Here is a 19,255-nt window from a genome sequence, read left to right as displayed (position 1 = left end):
CAAGAGGACTGCGGAGCTGAGCTGCTCTGAAACCAGAAGACTCCCCGCAGTCTGTGGGGAACCCCTGAACACCAAGGGGGGCCCTGTCTGCTAAAACACTGGGAGCTATTGATCCAATGGGTTTACTGTCCTGTTTGTATTAACAGTGTGTTTATTTTACCAGTCAAACCTGCTGAGACTGACACTGTGTACTCAGCTGTGAAAATAAGTGCAGGTAAGAATCTCTGAAAGCGCTTTCCATTGCAACAATCTCTCTCTCTCTCTCTCTCTCTCTCTGCCTCTCTCTCTCTCTCTCTCTCTCTCTCTCTCTCTCTCTCTCTCTCTCTCTCTCTCCTCTCTCTCTCTCTCTCTCTCTCTCTCTCTCTCTCTCTCTCTCTCTCTCTCTCTCTCTCTCTCTCTCTCTCTCTCTCATGATAGATCTGAGATACAGAACCTCATTTGCTCTGTGTGGTATTTCTTACATCCACTAGGGGCAGTGTGATGCAGGAGAACACATTCTTGGTTACACTCTGCTCTGAATTTAGGATTTAGACATGACTATGAGAGCTCTATTGAGGACACACAGTTTTAAAATTCACCAGGATAGAACATAAAATTATACAAAGTAATTCTAAATAAGAAAAATAGATTAGAAAAGATAACACTTAATAAGATGGTCCTTAAATTCCATAATATAATATTAAAACAACATTCTGTGTTAATCTCATGAAAGCAAGGGCATGCCACAGCACACATAACTAAGATGAATCCAGGTCATGCTTTAACATTGATAGTGACACACTGTGATATCATTATACACTGTGACCAGGGATATTCAACCTACACAGTGGAACATCTTATCCAACTTTAACTGCAGACACTCCATCAAAATTATTATTATTATTATTATTATTATTATTATTTAGTACTACAGGTTAAAAACTTGGCAGATTACAGTATTCTGAAGTACAGGATTAAATGCAGTAAAATAGGGGGCTGATAAGAGCAAAATAAAGCACATTTACATGAAGGGTGATAGTGTCCCAGGATACAAACAGAGGAGTTCTACAGGTGCTCTTTGAAGAGGTGGGTCTTAAGGAGGCGCCGGAATGTGGTCAGGGACTGGGCAGTCCTGACATCTGTAGGAAGGTCATTCCACCACTGCGGAGCAAGGGTGGAGAAGGAGCGGGCTTTGGAGGCAGGGGAGCGTAGCGGTGGTAGAGCTAGTCTTCTAGTGCAGGCGGAGCGGAGAGGTCGAGTGGGGGTGTAGGGAGAGATGAGGGTCTGGAGGTAGCTGGGTGCAGACTGGTCAAGGCATCTGTAGGCTAGTACAAGAGTCTTGAACTGGATGCGAGCGGTGATCGGGAGCCAGTGGAGCGAGCGGAGTAGTGGAGTAGCGTGGGCGAAGCGAGGCAGAGAGAACACCAGGCGGGCAGCAGAGTTCTGGAGGAGCTGGAGCGGACGGGTGGCGGACGCAGGGAGGCCAGCCAGGAGGGAGTTGCAGTAGTCTAGGCGGGAGAGTACCAGGGCCTGGACCAGGAGCTGGGTAGCATAGTTGGCGAGGAAGGGTCGGATTCTTCGGATGTTGCTCAGGAAGAATCGGCAAGTGCGTGCCAGAGTGGAGATGTGCTGGGAATAAGAGAGGCAGGGGTCCAGGGTGACTCCAAGGTTCTTAGCTGAGGAAGAGGGAGAGAGTGTGGTAGATTCCAGAGGAAGAGATAGAGAGATCAGAGGAGGGGGAGGAGGAGGGAAAGAAAAGGAGGTCAGATTTAGAGAGGTTGAGTTTGAGGTGATGCGAGTGCATCCAGGAGGAAATAGCAGACAGACAGGTAGAGATACGGGAGGAGATGGTGGAGTCAGAGGTGGGGAAGGAGAGGAAAATCTGAGCATCATCAGCATAGAAATGGTATGAGAAACCATAGGATGCGATGAGGGGGCCCAGGGAGCGGGTGTAGAGAGAGAACAGGAGAGGACCCAAGACTGACCCTTGGGGGACTCCAGTTAAGAGAGGGTGAGGTGTGGAGGTTGCTCCACGCCAGGTTACCTGGTAAGTGCGGTTGGAGAGGTAGGAGGAGAACCAGGCCAGAGCAGTGCCAGAGATCCCCAGGTCAGCAAGAGATGATAGTAGAATAGAGTGATCAACAGTGTCAAAGGCAACAGAGAGGTCGAGGAGAATTAGGACAGAGGAGAGAGAGGCAGCTCGGGCACATTTGAAAATGTGTTTCTATAAGAAACTCAAGCAAGCAGGGAATGTCTCATCAGTGTTATAACAAGCACCTGGAAATTACTGCACTTTTATGAATGTAACTCTCTTTAACTCAATAGCCGGTCTGTATCCCCCCAGCAGCTAACAGCCCTGAGGTATTGTAATCTAAACTGTAAGCAGTGCTGGAGAGTATCTAGAACCCCTCCTCTCTGTGTCTCCTCCCTCTATTAATCAGGGTGCATTTCACAGGCAAACCCACAGCAGATAATGCAGAGTCCATGTATGCCACAGTCCTCCCAAAGAAGAAAAGGAAGGTAAGCTTTACTTTATTGATTTTTCATCCCTCCCTCCCAGTCCCTCTTCTCTAAGCACCAAGGACAGTCAACCTCCCTCTCTCCCAGTCCCTAAACTAACCATCGAGCCAATCTCCCTCCCTCTAGGTCCTTTAGCTCTGACCACTAGAGCCAGCCTCCCTCCCTCCCAGTCCCTCACCTCTCCACCCTGCTTGTTGAGTGTGTGGAGAGCTGTCTGATTCCTTGTCTCTCTATCTCTCACCCTGCAGTAAATGAAGGGGGTCTCCAGGAGTGAGAACCAGCCTGAATCCAGAGACACTGAGAAGGGGAGCGTGTCAAACTGAAGGAGACAGACCCATTCTTTTAGAATGAACTGGAGAGCCCTGGGATTCAGCTCCACTCCTGCCCTTGAATTGGAAATGAATCTCACTCATCATGCTGTGAGGATTTAGGACTGAGTACTCAGAATGTTTTCCTGGGTGTGGCAGCAATGTGTGCTTCATCTAACTAGAATGACCTCTAAGCTATTGCACAGTGCAGACACACGCTGAAACTGTCTTAGGAATTTCTTAATTGTTTGTTTCATTTCAAGTGGAGCAAATACTGTTTATGTTTTGAATTAATTAGCAGTAATTAATCTGCTTTGCTGAGAAACTCCAAGCTTCTTGTTGTATACTGGAGTCCTGCTTCAGTGCAATGGGATTGAAGTACAATTTCTATCAGTGTGTGATTGCTGTATGACAGCCCCACAATGACAGAGCTATATACTGTAAAACAAAAGCAATTCACTCATTTTCCATTCATGCCAAAACATCTCCAAAATTACTATAACACTGTAGTTTATACAGTATATGTGTACTTTATGGACACAAACATTAGTCATTGTAAATATTTCCTGGATTCCTTTGCTAGTGTATCATGATGTTGAATTTATTAAGACATAGAATCTCTTTGCATTGTGTTGCAATGCAGACATTTTCAGTTTACATATTAAAAAGCACAGCTAAGTCTATTAGCCATAGACAACATATAAATAGCCACTGCCACTAAAATAGAATGTTTAATGCTTAATAGATTTTTGTATCAATTGCATTCTATAAAAAAGTGTATATCATGCTATTAAACGATAACAACTTAACACATTTCACTATTCAGAAGCCAAAAATAAACTTTGCATAGATTTTACACTTAACTGTATTGTTTCTGTATTGCTCTGCTCCACTGTGCCCTGCCTCTCTAGGAGATGAAGTCTTATAATCCAGAATTCATGCACCTTTAAATTCTATCAGCAGCAGTGGATTCTCAAACAGTTTTGGTCTGTACAGGTATTTAATGCACAGGGCAATAGTGAAATCAACAATCAATATTCATATTTATTTTAAAATATTAAGGACACAGGAAATGACTTAAATATTTCCTGTGTCCTTTTTTTCTTTTTTAATGTTGCAATGAGAACACAATACAGGAGATGCTTTGTAATGTTTCAATGAACACACGAGACAGGAGATGCTTTGTAATGTTTCAATGAACACACACGATACAGGAGATGCTTTGTAATGTTGCAATGAGCACACAATACAGGAGATGCTTTGTAATGTTGCAATGAACACACACGATACAGGAGATGCTTTGTAATGTTGCAATGAACACACGATACAGGAGATGCTTTGTAATGTTGCAATGAACACACACGATACAGGAGATGCTTTGTAATGTTGCAATGAACACACACGATACAGGAGATGCTTTGTAATGTTGCAATGAACACACACGATACAGGAGATGCTTTGTAATGTTGCAATGAACACACACGATACAGGAGATGCTTTGTAATGTTTCAATGAACACACACGATACAGGAGATGCTTTGTAATGTTGCAATGAGCACACAATACAGGAGATGCTTTGTAATGTTGCAATGAACACACACGATACAGGAGATGCTTTGTAATGTTGCAATGTGCACACAATACAGGAGATGCTTTGTAATGTTGCAATGAACACACACGATACAGGAGATGCTTTGTAATGTTGCAATGTGCACACAATACAGGAGATGCTTTGTAATGTTGCAATGAACACACACGATACAGGAGATGCTTTGTAATGTTGCAATGTGCACACAATACAGGAGATGCTTTGTAATGTTGCAATGAACACACACGATACAGGAGATGCTTTGTAATGTTTCAATGTGAACACACACGATACAGGAGATGCTTTGTAATGTTTCAATGAACACACACGATACAGGAGATGCTTTGTAATGTTGCAATGTGCACACAATACAGGAGATGCTTTGTAATGTTGCAATGAACACACACGATACAGGAGATGCTTTGTAATGTTGCAATGAACACACGATACAGGAGATGCTTTGTAATGTTGCAATGAACACACACGATACAGGAGATGCTTTGTAATGTTGCAATGAACACACACGATACAGGAGATGCTTTGTAATGTTGCAATGAACACACACGATACAGGAGATGCTTTGTAATGTTGCAATGAACACACACGATACAGGAGATGCTTTGTAATGTTTCAATGAACACACACGATACAGGAGATGCTTTGTAATGTTGCAATGAGCACACAATACAGGAGATGCTTTGTAATGTTGCAATGAACACACACGATACAGGAGATGCTTTGTAATGTTGCAATGTGCACACAATACAGGAGATGCTTTGTAATGTTGCAATGAACACACACGATACAGGAGATGCTTTGTAATGTTGCAATGTGCACACAATACAGGAGATGCTTTGTAATGTTGCAATGAACACACACGATACAGGAGATGCTTTGTAATGTTGCAATGTGCACACAATACAGGAGATGCTTTGTAATGTTGCAATGAACACACACGATACAGGAGATGCTTTGTAATGTTTCAATGTGAACACACACGATACAGGAGATGCTTTGTAATGTTTCAATGAACACACACGATACAGGAGATGCTTTGTAATGTTGCAATGTGCACACAATACAGGAGATGCTTTGTAATGTTGCAATGAACACACACGAGACAGGAGATGCTTTGTAATGTTTCAATGTGAACACACACGATACAGGAGATGCTTTGTAATGTTGCAATGAACACACACGATACAGGAGATGCTTTGTAATGTTGCAGTGATCAAACAATACAGGAGATGCTTTGTAATGTTTCAATGAACACACACGATACAGGAGATGCTTTGTAATGTTGCAATGAGCACACAATACAGGAGATGCTTTGTAATATTGCAATGAACACACACGATACAGGAGATGCTTTGTAATGTTGCAATGTGCACACACGATACAGGAGATGCTTTGTAATGTTGCAATGAACACACACGATACAGGAGATGCTTTGTAATGTTGCAATGAACACACACGATACAGGAGATGCTTTGTAATGTTGCAATGTGCACACAATACAGGAGATGCTTTGTAATGTTGCAATGTACACACACGATACAGGAGATGCTTTGTAATGTTGCAATGTGCACACACAATACAGGAGATGCTTTGTAATGTTGCAATGAACACACACGATACAGGAGATGCTTTGTAATGTTGCAATGTACACACACGATACAGGAGATGCTTTGTAATGTTGCAATGAACACACACGATACAGGAGATGCTTTGTAATGTTGCAATGAGAACACACAATACAGGAGATGCTTTGTAATGTTGCAATGAACACACAATACAGGAGATGCTTTGTAATGTTGCAATGATCAAACAATACAGGAGATGCTTTGTAATGTTGCAATGAACACACACGATACAGGAGATGCTTTGTAATGTTGCAATGAACACACACGATACAGGAGATGCTTTGTAATGTTGCAATGAACACACACGATACAGGAGATGCTTTGTAATGTTGCAATGTGCACACACGATACAGGAGATGCTTTGTAATGTTGCAATGAGAACACACACGATACAGGAGATGCTTTGTAATGTTGCAATGTGCACACACGATACAGGAGATGCTTTGTAATGTTGCAATGAACACACACGATACAGGAGATGCTTTGTAATGTTGCAATGATCAAACAATACAGGAGATGCTTTGTAATGTTGCAATGAACACACACGATACAGGAGATGCTTTGTAATGTTGCAATGAACACACACGATACAGGAGATGCTTTGTAATGTTGCAATGAACACACACGATACAGGAGATGCTTTGTAATGTTGCAATGAACACACACGATACAGGAGATGCTTTGTAATGTTGCAATGTGCACACACGATACAGGAGATGCTTTGTAATGTTGCAATGTGCACACACGATACAGGAGATGCTTTGTAATGTTGCAATGTGCACACACGATACAGGAGATGCTTTGTAATGTTGCAATGATCAAACAATACAGGAGATGCTTTGTAATGTTGCAATGAACACACACGATACAGGAGATGCTTTGTAATGTTGCAATGATCAAACAATACAGGAGATGCTTTGTAATGTTGCAATGAGAACACACACGATACAGGAGATGCTTTGTAATGTTGCAATGTGCACACACGATACAGGAGATGCTTTGTAATGTTGCAATGTGCACACACGATACAGGAGATGCTTTGTAATGTTGCAATGTGCACACACGATACAGGAGATGCTTTGTAATGTTGCAATGATCAAACAATACAGGAGATGCTTTGTAATGTTGCAATGAACACACACGATACAGGAGATGCTTTGTAATGTTGCAATGTGCACACACGATACAGGAGATGCTTTGTAATGTTGCAATGAACACACACGATACAGGAGATGCTTTGTAATGTTGCAATGAACACACAATACAGGAGATGCTTTGTAATGTTGCAATGTGCACACACGATACAGGAGATGCTTTGTAATGTTGCAATGAACACACAATACAGGAGATGCTTTTACTTTGTGCCGAGGTAAATACCACTACAGGATTGTTTCATGTTGACAACATTGGAAATACAAATACAAGCATACTGTTGTAGTTCAAAAATATATATTTAAAATATCTATGAAAGACAAATGATGAATTTCTCTAATTCATAAAAACTGCCCTTTTTGATAAGTAAGGCTGACACATTGTCAAAAGTGTGGAAACCACCCAGTAAGACCAACCTCACTCTCCATGGCATTGACAGCAGCATGGCCTCAGCAGAACACACCTTGCTTATCAAATGACACTTAACAAAGTGGATACTAATAAATCAACTGAGACCATAGCATCCTCCTAGCCTGCATGACATGTAAGAGGGATAGAAAGATAACTGATCAGGTTCTGCTTCTTTCTATTTCACACAGTAATCATCATGGTAATGCTTATGATCCAAATCCAAACTAGAATACCACATTCCCCTGATTGGATAAAACCAGGTCCCTCCTTGGCTATTATCCCAGGAGATTCCCCAGGATTACGAGGAACAGAAGTGTTTGAATCCCAAGATCTAAGATATGCAGTTAAAAAACATATAGGAGAGCTTACAATGGTGCTGTTACACACCCACACATATAGAAGAGCTTACAATGGTGCTGTTACACACCCACACATATAGGAGAGCTTACAATGGTGCTGTTACACACCCACACATATAGAAGAGCTTACAATGGTGCTGTTACACACCCACACATATAGGAGAGCTTACAATGGTGCTGTTACACACCCACACATATAGGAGAGCTTACAATGGTGCTGTTACACACCCACACATATAGGAGAGCTTACAATGGTGCTGTTACACACCCACACAGATAGGAGAGCTTACAATGGTGCCGTTACACACCCACACATTTAGGAGAGCTTACAATGGTGCTGTTACACACACACACATATAGGAGAGCTTACAATGGTGCTGTTACACACCCACACATATAGGAGAGCTTACAATGGTGCTGTAAAAAGGGGGGGGGGGGGTTGTTATGAGTATAAAAGGTGCAAATCGTTTTGAAAATTGGTGCTAAACTCTTTTGAAAGTTTACCACCAAAGAGCCTAGTGTTTAAAACCAAAAAGTGTATGCAAAACAAATGTTAGAAAAAAAAGAAAAATGGAATGTTAACTTGTAATCATCCAATTGGAATATTTGCTGGCTGTAGTGTCATTTGTTGCTAGGGAAGAGTGATCTGACTGGCTTCGTGCTGGCAGGAAAGAGAAGCCAACCACACACAGAACGTTCTTAACTCTTCGTTGTCAGTAATATTTTGTGCACAGCTATACTTGACACAATTTTCTAATTAAAATATTTGGTATGTATTTGAACCAATGAGATATTTTGTAAGCAACAGTTCTGGGTGGGATACAAATCATTTTGAAAATTAGTGCTAAACTGTTTGAAAATCTAGCACCAGAGAGCCTACTGGTGCTGAATTATCAAACCCTACCCTAATCAAGCCCCCTCTTAACTTCACACACTTTCTCTCCTGGGTATGTGGATGGGGGGTAGTCCAGACCCATTGAGAAACTCTCATCATCTGTGGTTGCTCGGGAATTCATAATACTGTAAACATGTCTACTGGCTCTGGAATGTAATGTTGCTGGTGCTGTATGAGGTACCCTGGCACTAGAATCTAGCACCACAGCATGACATTTGCATCCTTGTTATAAAGTGCTCAGTCCCCTGGTTGAAACCACACCCCGTCCCTCCCCCTTTCTAGTCTTGTTGAAACTCATAGTGGTTTTGCCATTTTCATCCGTATAACTCATTAATTCAGAATCACTCATTAATTCAGAATCACACATTAATTCAGTATCACTCATTAATTCAGAATCACACATTAAACATAGTGGAGGGTCATGTATGCATCTATTATTCCAACATGGAGGCAAAATAATTACTGTCCCCACCTGCACATCGCTAATTAACTTAATTACTTATTAATATAATCAGAAACAGTGCAAACAACACTTATACTGATATTGTAGACTAATTCTCATGCAGAAAATTAAATAAACAGTTTCCATACTGTCTCATTGAAGCAGGGTAGTGTTCAGCCTCTGTCAGTACTATCTCATTGAAGCAGGGTAGTGTTCAGCCTGTGTCAGTACTGTGTCATTGAAGCAGGGTAGTGTTCAGCCTGTGTCCGTACTGTCTCAATGAAGCAGGGTAGTGTTCAGCCTGTGTCAGTACTGTCTCATTGAAGCAGGGTAGTGTTCAGCCTGTGTCAGTACTGTCTCATTACATGCAGGAGTGTAGTGTTCAGCCTGTGTCAGTACTGTCTCATTGAAGCAGGGTAGTGTTCAGCCTCTGTCAGTACTATCTCATTGAAGCAGGGTAGTGTTCAGCCTGTGTCAGTACTGTCTCATTGAAGCAGGGTAGTGTTCAGCCTGTGTCAGTACTGTCTCATTACATGCAGGAGTGTAGTGTTCAGCCTGTGTCAGTACTGTCTCATTGAAGCAGGGTAGTGTTCAGCCTCTGTCAGTACTATCTCATTGAAGCAGGGTAGTGTTCAGCCTGTGTCAGTACTGTGTCATTGAAGCAGGGTAGTGTTCAGCCTGTGTCAGTACTGTCTCATTACATGCAGGAGTGTAGTGTTCAGCCTGTGTCAGTACTGTCTCATTGAAGCAGGGTAGTGTTCAGCCTATGTCAGTACTGTCTCATTACATGCAGGAGTGTAGTGTTCAGCCTGTGTCAGTACTGTCTCATTGAAGCAGGGAAGTGTTCAGCCTCTGTCAGTACTGTCTCATTGAAGCAGGATACTGTTCAGCCTGTGTCAGTACTGTCTCATTACTTGAAGCAGGGTATTGTTCAGCCTGTGTCAGTACTGTCTCATTGAAGCAGGGTAGTGTTCAGCTTGTGTCAGTACTGTCTCATTGAAGCAGGGTAGTGTACAGACTGTCAGTACTGTCTCATTGAAGCAGGGTAGTGTTCAGCCTGTGTCAGTACTGTCTCATTGAAGCAGGGTAGTGTACAGACTGTGTCAGTACTGTCTCATTGAAGCAGGGTAGTGTTCAGCCTCTGTCAGTACTATCTCATTACATGCAGGAGTGTAGTTGTATTTTGCATGACTGGAGAATCAGACCCACTAAACAAAGAGATCCACCTTAAAGTTCAATTTTACAACAACAGGGGGTTAGACTGGAGAATAGTAATGTAACCTTTGCCTCTGAAGCAATGTGATTCTGCAGTTCTGCTGTGTATTGAAGGGGTAGTGTACAGTATTGTGTGATTCTGCAGTTCTGCTGTGTATTGAAGGGGTAGTGTACAGTATAGTGTGATTCTGCAGTTCTGCTGTGTTTTGAAGTGGGATAGTGTACAGTATAGTCTGTGTCCTAACACTGCTCCGTTACTGCAGTGGGCGTTGTGTGTTATACCATCTTATCTGGCAGCTGCAGAGCCAGTCTGACACATTTATCTCAGTGGAGCAGCGGTCTGGCCCTGTGATGAATATGAATACAGGAGTCTGGCTGTGGGTGTGCAGTACTTCACAGTGCAATCATGGGGTCTGGCCTGTTTGTGTCACACAGCTACAACTAACAGAGCTTTTGTTATGAAGATGAGACTTCTGGGGAGGACATGTTTCATTGTCTTGAGTTTGCTACCAGCTGTTTCTACACAGAGAGGTGAGAGAGACTGTAGAAATTAAACTGATGAAGAGACAACCTGCTATTTCTAACATGAAGATAATTGAACAAGACAGATGCACTGAGATGCAGTATTTCATTTGCAGGGATGTACTGGCTCTGTATATAGTTGTCTGCAGCACTGCAGATAAGGTTTTGGATCATTGAGTAATTTACTCTCTAATTTAGACACTATGATCCTATTATTGTATGTGACTAAATGGACTAAAGTTATGGGTTTTTTTTTAGGCAGGTGTAGTGAGGGCTGGTATAGCCCTGATTTTTGTAAATGACTATGGCCCTGACCATACTATACAGTATATATATATAATTAAGAGTTCAGCCGATTTTTACAGAGGCGACCGCCTCGGCTGCCTCAATGGATGCTACGCGCCTGTAAGGTTCAACTTCAGTGTTATATTACAGTACATGACTGAGTGATACAAGCGGAGGGGACAAAGCTTCCCGTATTTTCAGCTTCTTTGTTTATGGTGAATTGGTTATAATTGATCAGTTATTTTTGAAGGCTTATTTTGTATTGATAAATGTATTGTGTACCGACATGTATACATTTTAAAAGTATTTATTCATTGGCACTCAAATGGTCTTAATTTTTAAATGTTTACACCTGGCTGTGCATACGAATACCTGCACTTTTTTATTGATAATTTTACCCCTGCCGCTACCTACTCTTTTAAAGTAGGTACAGTATTTATTGAAAGTACTCATGACTCCAAGGTAATGTTGCTTTTTACTCAGTCAAAATACATTTTACTAACACAGGGCCTATTTTCATACGCGACTAAGGTTGAAGCTGCATAAGTCTTTTTAGTCGTTTATACGGGTGACCCGTGTGTGTGTGATTTTGGAACATGTAAGTTGAGGTGCTTCCAGGCATTTATCATCCGTCTATTTTAAGTTATTCATGGCTAGTTAAATTAGCTGATATACCCCTACGTGTGATTTCCGAAGCATTTATACGTCTATTAGGCGTTTAGGAAGTTGTGAGCTACACCCGGCTCTACTTAGTGCAACTCAATCGCTGTTGTTTCTGTTTTTTGTTTTTTCAACGTGGTCGCGGTGCAGGCAGAGGGAAGGAGAATAAGGATGACCAAACAGATGATCAGATTATTATTATTATTATTATTATTATTGGTGAATACCTTGTGAAAGTACTATAGAGTCATGCAAATATTGTACACGAACAGCCATCATATGGCTTAAACCCAGCCGTCAGAGTCCAGAGCTCTAACTACGACTACCACAGCCAGGGTCGGATTAACCTCTTGTGGGCCTGGCGCCAAACAGATTTGTGAGCCCCCATTTGTGGAACCATTGTAAAAGACAGGGGATCAACACAGAAGTTGTCTTTGACACATCACGTTTTTGAGCGCCGCTTACATTTTTTTCATCATTTTCTTAGTCACTTGTTCCTTGATGTTTACTCTCCCGCTCTGAAACAGTGCATGCACAGGCAATACACCTGTAGTGTACACTCAAAACACACTACTAGTCACTTTCAAAACACTCAAGCGCAAAACACGTTGCTTTTTACAGTTATGGTATTACATTTGTATTTTCCCCAAACGTTTTTCAGCTAAAGTACTAATAGAAACTGTACAAATGTACTGCATATCAAAATAGAGTTGAAATACAAAGCAAACAAAAAATAATTACCAAAATTAACCACACACACACACAAACAGTACTACATACAGAAACACACACACACAGACTAATACAGTAAATTGAAATCTATGGCTAATGGATGCCTTCTTTCAAGCATACTGGTTTGAGTTCCTTTGCTTCAAAAACAAAAATCATTCTCGAGGGATTACACATTTTTTCGCTATACAACATGTTTTGAATATGTTATCTTGCTTAATACAACTTTTTTAATGAACAAAAAAAGTTTATTATAACAAACAGTAACATACTGATATACATACTGATAGAATGTGTCTATTTTGTGGCTCACCTTTGTCGTTTTTTGTGTACGTTGTGTTTGTACATTAGTTAGCCACCTGTATTGAAAAAACGCTGGCACTGTCTCCGAAAATTAGCCACTTCCACTGTTCCTTTTAAGTGCATCTGGGTATTTCCCATTTGATAAATAATTGAATATTTCTTGAAAGTTGGTCTCTCCTTTTCCACCAGTCCCAGTGTCAGCACCAGTCAGTGTCAGCACTAGTCAGTGTCAGCACCAGTCCCAGCAGAGTCAGCACCAGTCACAGTGTCAGCACCAGTCCCAGCAATGTCAGCACCAGTCCCAGCAGTGTCAGCACCAGTCCCAGCAGTGTCAGCACCAGTCACAGTGTCAGCACCAGTCCCAGCAATGTCAGCACCAGTCCCAGCAGTGTCAGCACTAGTCAGTGTCAGCACCAGTCCCAGCAGTGTCAGCACCAGTCCCAGCAATGTCAGCACCAGTCCCAGCAGTGTCAGCACCAGTCCCAGCAGTGTCAGCACCAGTCCCAGCAGTGTCAGCACCGGTCTCAGTGTCAGTACTAGTCAGTGTCAGCACCAGTCCCAGCAGTGTCAGCACCGGTCTCAGTGTCAGTACTAGTCAGTGTCAGCACCAGTCCCAGCAGTGTCTGCACCGGTCTCAGTGTCAGCACCAGTCACATTGTCAGCACCAGTCCCAGCAGTGTCAGCACCAGTCACATTGTCAGCACCAGTCCCAGCAGTGTCAGCACCAGTCCCAGCAGTGTCAGCACCAGTCCCAGCAGTGTCAGCACCAGTCACATTGTCAGCACCAGTCCCAGCAGTGTCAGCACCAGTCCCAGCAGTGTCAGCACCAGTCCCAGCAGTGTCAGCACCAGTCACAATGTCAGCACCGGTCCCAGCAGTGTCAGCACCGGTCTCAGTGTCAGCACCAGTCCCAGCAGTGTCAGCACCAGTCAAATTGTCTGCACCAGTCCCAGCAGTGTCAGCACCAGTCACATTGTCAGCACCAGTCCCAGCAGTGTCAGCACCGGTCTCAGTGTCAGCACCAGTCCCAGCAGTGTCAGCACCAGTCACATTGTCAACACCAGTCCCAGCAGTGTCAGCACCAGTCCCAGCAGTGTCAGCACCGGTCACATTGTCTGCACCAGTCCCAGCAGTGTCAGCACCAGTCACATTGTCAGCACCAGTCCCAGCAGTGTCAGCACCAGTCCCAGCAGTGTCAGCACCAGTCCCAGCAGTGTCAGCACCAGTCCCAGCAGTGTCAGCACCAGTCACAATGTCAGCACCGGTCCCAGCAGTGTCAGCACCGGTCTCAGTGTCAGCACCAGACCCAGCAGTGTCAGCACCAGTCACATTGTCAGCACCAGTCCCAGCAGTGTCAGCACCAGTCACATTGTCAGCACCAGTCCCAGCAGTGTCAGCACCGGTCTCAGTGTCAGCACCAGTCCCAGCAGTGTCAGAACCAGTCACATTGTCAGCACCAGTCCCAGCAGTGTCAGCACCAGTCCCGGCAGTGTCAGCACCAGTCCCAGCAGTGTCAGCACCAGTCACATTGTCAGCAGCAGTCCCAGCAGTGTAAGCACCAGTCCCAGCAGTGTCAGCACCGGTCTCAGTGTCAGCACCAGTCCCAGCAGTGTCAGCACCAGTCACATTGTCAGCACCAGTCCCAGCAGTGTCAGCACCAGTCCCGGCAGTGTCAGCACCAGTCCCAGCAGTGTCAGCACCAGTCACATTGTCAGCACCAGTCCCAGCAGTGTCAGCACCAGTCCCAGCAGTGTCAGCACCGGTCTCAGTGTCAGCACCAGTCCCAGTAGTGTCAGCACCAGTCACATTGTCAGCACCAGTCCCAGCAGTGTCAGCACCAGTCCCAGCAGTGTCAGCACCAGTCCCAGCAGTGTCAGCACCAGTCCCAGCAGTGTCAGCACCAGTCACAATGTCAGCACCGGTCCCAGCAGTGTCAGCACCGGTCTCAGTGTCAGCACCAGTCCCAGCAGTGTCAGCACCAGTCACATTGTCAGCACCAGTCCCAGCAGTGTCAGCACCAGTCACATTGTCAGCACCAGTCCCAGCAGTGTCAGCACCGGTCTCAGTGTCAGCACCAGTCCCAGCAGTGTCAGAACCAGTCACATTGTCAGCACCAGTCCCAGCAGTGTCAGCACCAGTCCCGGCAGTGTCAGCACCAGTCCCAGCAGTGTCAGCACCAGTCACATTGTCAGCACCAGTCCCAGCAGTGTCAGCACCAGTCCCAGCAGTGTCAGCACCGGTCTCAGTGTCAGCACCAGTCCCAGCAGTGTCAGCACCAGTCACATTGTCAGCACCAGTCCCAGCAGTGTCAGCACCAGTCCCGGCAGTGTCAGCACCAGTCCCAGCAGTGTCAGCACCAGTCACATTGTCAGCACCAGTCCCAGCAGTGTCAGCACCAGTCCCAGCAGTGTCAGCACCAGTCCCAGCAGTGTCAGCACCGGTCTCAGTGTCAGCACCAGTCCCAGCAGTGTCAGCACCAGTCACATTGTCAGCACCAGTCCCAGCAGTCCCAGCACCAGTCACATTGTCAGCACCAGTCCCAGCAGTGTCAGCACCAGTCCCAGCAGTGTCAGCACCAGTCCCAGCAGTGTCAGCACCAGTCACAATGTCAGCACCGGTCCCAGCAGTGTCAGCACCGGTCTCAGTGTCAGCACCAGTCCCAGCAGTGTCAGCACCAGTCACATTGTCTGCACCAGTCCCAGCACTGTCAGCACCAGTCACATTGTCAGCACCAGTCCCAGCAGTGTCAGCACCGGTCTCAGTGTCAGCAACAGTCCCAGCAGTGTCAGAACCAGTCACATTGTCAGCACCAGTCCCAGCAGTGTCAGCACCAGTCCCAGCAGTGTCAGCACCGGTCACATTGTCTGCACCAGTCCCAGCAGTGTCAGCACCAGTCACATTGTCAGCACCAGTCCCAGCAGTGTCAGCACCAGTCCCAGCAGTGTCAGCACCAGTCCCAGCAGTGTCAGCACCAGTCACAATGTCAGCACCGGTCCCAGCAGTGTCAGCACCGGTCTCAGTGTCAGCACCAGACCCAGCAGTGTCAGCACCAGTCACATTGTCAGCACCAGTCCCAGCAGTGTCAGCACCAGTCACATTGTCAGCACCAGTCCCAGCAGTGTCAGCACCGGTCTCAGTGTCAGCACCAGTCCCAGCAGTGTCAGAACCAGTCACATTGTCAGCACCAGTCCCAGCAGTGTCAGCACCAGTCCCGGCAGTGTCAGCATCAGTCCCAGCAGTGTCAGCACCAGTCACATTGTCAGCAGCAGTCCCAGCAGTGTCAGCACCAGTCCCAGCAGTGTCAGCACCGGTCTCAGTGTCAGCACCAGTCCCAGCAGTGTCAGCACCAGTCACATTGTCAGCACCAGTCCCAGCAGTGTCAGCACCAGTCCCGGCAGTGTCAGCACCAGTCCCAGCAGTGTCAGCACCAGTCACATTGTCAGCACCAGTCCCAGCAGTGTCAGCACCAGTCCCAGCAGTGTCAGCACCGGTCTCAGTGTCAGCACCAGTCCCAGCAGTGTCAGCACCAGTCACATTGTCAGCACCAGTCCCAGCAGTGTCAGCACCAGTCCCAGCAGAGTCAGCACCGGTCTCAGTGTCAGCACCAGTCCCAGCAGTGTCAGCACCAGTCACATTGTCAGCACCAGTCCCAGCAGTGTCAGCACCAGTCCCAGCAGTGTCAGCACCAGTCCCAGCAGTGTCAGCACCAGTCACAATGTCAGCACCGGTCCCAGCAGTGTCAGCACCGGTCTCAGTGTCAGCACCAGTCCCAGCAGTGTCAGCACCAGTCACATTGTCAGCACCAGTCCCAGCAGTGTCAGCACCAGTCACATTGTCAGCACCAGTCCCAGCAGTGTCAGCACCGGTCTCAGTGTCAGCACCAGTCCCAGCAGTGTCAGAACCAGTCACATTGTCAGCACCAGTCCCAGCAGTGTCAGCACCAGTCCCGGCAGTGTCAGCACCAGTCCCAGCAGTGTCAGCACCAGTCCCAGCAGTGTCAGCACCAGTCACATTGTCAGCACCAGTCCCAGCAGTGTCAGCACCGGTCTCAGTGTCAGCACCAGTCCCAGCAGTGTCAGAACCAGTCACATTGTCAGCACCCGTCCCAGCAGTGTCAGCACCAGTCCCGGCAGTGTCAGCACCAGTCCCAGCAGTGTCAGCACCAGTCACATTGTCAGCACCAGTCCCAGCAGTGTCAGCACCAGTCCCAGCAGTGTCAGCACCGGTCTCAGTGTCAGCACCAGTCCCAGCAGTGTCAGCACCAGTCACATTGTCAGCACCAGTCCCAGCAGTGTCAGCACCGGTCACATTGTCTGCACCAGTCCCAGCAGTGTCAGCACCAGTCACATTGTCAGCACCAGTCCCAGCAGTGTCAGCACCAGTCCCAGCAGTGTCAGCACCAGTCCCAGCAGTGTCAGCACCGGTCTCAGTGTCAGCACCGGTCCCAGCAGTGTCAGCACCGGTCTAAGTGTCAGTACTAGTCAGTGTCAGCACCAGTCACATTGTCTGCACCAGTCCCAGCAGTGTCAGCACCAGTCACATTGTCAGCACCAGTCCCAGCAGTGTCAGCACCGGTCTCAGTGTCAGCACCAGTCCCAGCAGTGTCAGAACCAGTCACATTGTCAGCACCAGTCCCAGCAGTGTCAGCACCAGTCCCAGCAGTGTCAGCACCGGTCACATTGTCTGAACCAGTCCCAGCAGTGTCAGCACCAGTCACATTGTCAGCACCAGTCCCAGCAGTGTCAGCACCAGTCCCAGCAGTGTCAGCACCAGTCCCAGCAGTGTCAGCACCAGTTCCAGCAGTGTCAGCACCAGTCACAATGTCAGCACCGATCCCAGCAGTGTCAGCACCGGTCTCAGTGACAGCACCAGTCCCAGCAGTGTCAGCACCAGTCACATTGTCAGCACCAGTCCCAGCAGTGTCAGCACCAGTCACATTGTCAGCACCAGTCCCAGCAGTGTCAGCACCGGTCTCAGTGTCAGCACCAGTCCCAGCAGTGTCAGAACCAGTCACATTGTCAGCACCAGTCCCAGCAGTGTCAGCACCAGTCCCGGCAGTGTCAGCACCAGTCCCAGCAGTGTCAGCACCAGTCACATTGTCAGCACCAGTCCCAGCAGTGTCAGCACCAGTCCCAGCAGTGTCAGCACCGGTCTCAGTGTCAGCACCAGTCCCAGCAGTGTCAGCACCAGTCACATTGTCAGCACCAGTCCCAGCAGTGTCAGCACCGGTCACATTGTCTGCACCAGTCCCAGCAGTGTCAGCACCAGTCACATTGTCAGCACCAGTCCCAGCAGTGTCAGCACCAGTCCCAGCAGTGTCAGCACCAGTCCCAGCAGTGTCAGCACCGGTCTCAGTGTCAGCACCGGTCCCAGCAGTGTCAGCACCGGTCTAAGTGTCAGTACTAGTCAGTGTCAGCACCAGTCACATTGTCTGCACCAGTCCCAGCAGTGTCAGCACCAGTCACATTGTCAGCACCAGTCCCAGCAGTGTCAGCACCGGTCTCAGTGTCAGCACCAGTCCCAGCAGTGTCAGAACCAGTCACATTGTCAGCACCAGTCCCAGCAGTGTCAGCACCAGTCCCAGCAGTGTCAGCACCGGTCACATTGTCTGAACCAGTCCCAGCAGTGTCAGCACCAGTCACATTGTCAGCACCAGTCCCAGCAGTGTCAGCACCAGTCCCAGCAGTGTCAGCACCAGTCCCAGCAGTGTCAGCACCAGTTCCAGCAGTGTCAGCACCAGTCACAATGTCAGCACCGATCCCAGCAGTGTCAGCACCGGTCTCAGTGACAGCACCAGTCCCAGCAGTGTCAGCACCAGTCACATTGTCAGCACCAGTCCCAGCAGTGTCAGCACCAGTCACATTGTCAGCACCAGTCCCAGCAGTGTCAGCACCGGTCTCAGTGTCAGCACCAGTCCCAGCAGTGTCAGAACCAGTCACATTGTCAGCACCAGTCCCAGCAGTGTCAGCACCAGTCCCGGCAGTGTCAGCACCAGTCCCAGCAGTGTCAGCACCAGTCACATTGTCAGCACCAGTCCCAGCAGTGTCAGCACCAGTCCCAGCAGTGTCAGCACCGGTCTCAGTGTCAGCACCAGTCCCAGCAGTGTCAGCACCAGTCACATTGTCAGCACCAGTCCCAGCAGTGTCAGCACCAGTCCCAGCAGTGTCAGCACCGGTCACATTGTCTGCACCAGTCCCAGCAGTGTCAGCACCAGTCACATTGTCAGCACCAGTCCCAGCAGTGT

The 19,255-nt window shown here is 46.9% G+C and overlaps 1 protein-coding gene across 4 annotated transcripts in view; it reads left to right on the top strand.

The window, feature by feature from the left end:
- LOC117407795 (butyrophilin subfamily 1 member A1-like) overlaps positions 1-19,255 on the top strand; it is a 345,211-nt gene that overhangs the window by 200,176 nt on the left and 125,780 nt on the right. Inside the window, exon 1 of one of the 4 annotated variants that reach the window (XM_059011809.1) lies at positions 10,910-11,043. The exons of the other annotated variants lie outside the window; for them this stretch is intronic. Coding sequence (XP_058867792.1) covers positions 10,997-11,043 — 47 coding nt within the window. The 5' untranslated portion in view covers positions 10,910-10,996. Of the gene's footprint in view, positions 1-10,909; positions 11,044-19,255 lie in introns of those variants that run through there. 4 annotated transcript variants of the gene reach the window in all.

The sequence above is a fragment of the Acipenser ruthenus genome, chromosome 43 (assembly GCF_902713425.1).
Source record: "Acipenser ruthenus chromosome 43, fAciRut3.2 maternal haplotype, whole genome shotgun sequence".
NCBI classification, from domain to species: domain Eukaryota; kingdom Metazoa; phylum Chordata; class Actinopteri; order Acipenseriformes; family Acipenseridae; genus Acipenser; species Acipenser ruthenus.
This window is presented reverse-complemented; position numbering and strand designations above follow the sequence as displayed.